The sequence below is a fragment of the Austrofundulus limnaeus genome, unplaced genomic scaffold, assembly GCF_001266775.1.
Source record: "Austrofundulus limnaeus strain Quisiro unplaced genomic scaffold, Austrofundulus_limnaeus-1.0 Scaffold78, whole genome shotgun sequence".
Lineage (NCBI taxonomy): Eukaryota > Metazoa > Chordata > Actinopteri > Cyprinodontiformes > Rivulidae > Austrofundulus > Austrofundulus limnaeus.
Genome location: NW_013952480.1, coordinates 1,484,183 through 1,485,774, shown reverse-complemented (window position 1 = coordinate 1,485,774; position 1,592 = coordinate 1,484,183). Strand labels below are relative to the sequence as shown.

The 1,592-nt window shown below is 37.5% G+C and overlaps 1 protein-coding gene across 1 annotated transcript in view; it reads right to left on the bottom strand.

Annotated features, from left to right (window-relative positions):
* kcnh8 (potassium voltage-gated channel, subfamily H (eag-related), member 8) overlaps positions 1-1,592 on the bottom strand; it is a gene marked incomplete in the record, with an annotated part of 79,007 nt that overhangs the window by 43,363 nt on the left and 34,052 nt on the right. Inside the window, 2 exon segments of the mRNA XM_014011242.1 lie at positions 306-463; positions 550-787. Coding sequence (XP_013866696.1) covers positions 306-463; positions 550-787 — 396 coding nt within the window.

The window sequence follows — 1,592 nt, the reverse complement described above, 5'->3', positions numbered from 1 at the left end:
GTGTGAGTTCATGCACTGTATTGGTTTTGTTCTTTGAGCAAGGTGATGTTAACGCACGGCTCATTTTATACACCAGTAAAAAAACAACATATACCCATGTCTTGAATTTGGAAAAAAAAATCATATTTTGTTTGTCACTAAAAAGGCTTCAGTGAATGCGCATACGAAACTGGTGGGTTCGGTACTTCAAAAAAGGTTGAGAACCACTGATTTAATGGATGATAACATCCGAAGCGGGTGCTCCCTGAAGGTCGGCTGCATTTGTAACAAACAAATCCACTGTGAGACGGGTTCAAGGCACATACCACGCTGACTTTGACGGCGTAGAGCAGGTCGAAGGGCAGCGCGGCCACCAGGTCGATGATGAACCACGTGGTCAGGTAATGGATGCAAATCTGCCGAGCGTCAAAGATCACCTGGCCCGACTTGCTGACGTAAGTCGTGCGAAAATTAAAAACGATGTCTGGAATCAGAAGAGAGCGAGGTCATTCTGAACGCAGGTGAAGGGGTTTCGCCTGTGCAGTCGAACGGTTTCTGTCAGCCACCAACCTATGATGAAYAGAATCTCCACGCTGATATCGCTGACGGTCGTGCTGCGGGTCAGATCGTCATCGTCTCCGATGAAACACACGTTGTATGGCACCGTTACCGCCACGTAGAAAGTGGCGAGCAGAATCAGCCAGTCCCAGCCTGCTTTGAAGGTACTGTAGTGAAGCAAGATGAATTTGGACTTCTTGGCGTCTGCAACTTTGTACTCTGGTAAGGCTGGTAAATCCCCAAACACGTTCTGAACAAGAGAGGACAAAATAGGTGAWAAAGGATGGTATTGTTGTATTTAAGTACTAAGGATATGATGATTCACTTAAGCCCCAATTCAGTTATTGATTTTMAGTTCAAGATAACTATTATTTTCTTTTTTCTCAGCTAAATGAATTGTAACCATTTTATAAGCAAACTTGTTTTATTTCTTTTGACACCAGCATTTTTGTCCTTGTACCAAACTGTGACTGTCTGTTGCCTTAGTAACAGAATTTAACTAAATAATGTCACCAAAAGTTATCAAACATCAAACTGAATTTGTCTTAAAGACATAACTTACTGTAATGAAATTGATTGATTTGTTTTTATGAATCGATTCACATTTTAAGCAGTTATAATCAATTATTAAATGATTCTCAACGAATTTTCCTACTATTTACTATTTGTGGAGGAATCTAAAGCAGAACTTTTTTCAGTATTGTAAAATTGTTTTAAAGGATTTTTAATACAATCACACAATTTGAGCTAACTATAACCTGTTGAACTTATCATTAGTTATTGTTTTTTGCTTAACGGGGTACTTTTTTTTTTACTGTTAGTTGCTAAAAAACACTTGTTAACACCAAACACTTTTATAAAAAAAAAACATTAAGATCATTGGTGATCGTTCAAGCTTGAGTTTGCTTGTTTGTTGAAGTTGTTTTTTTTAAAGTGGCAGATATGATTAGATTTTTTGTTTTCATGCTGCACTCTTTTTATTCAGGACGTGATTGGTTTTAATTACTGTGCATAGATTTTGTTTTTATGAAAAATAAATAAATAAATAAATGCAT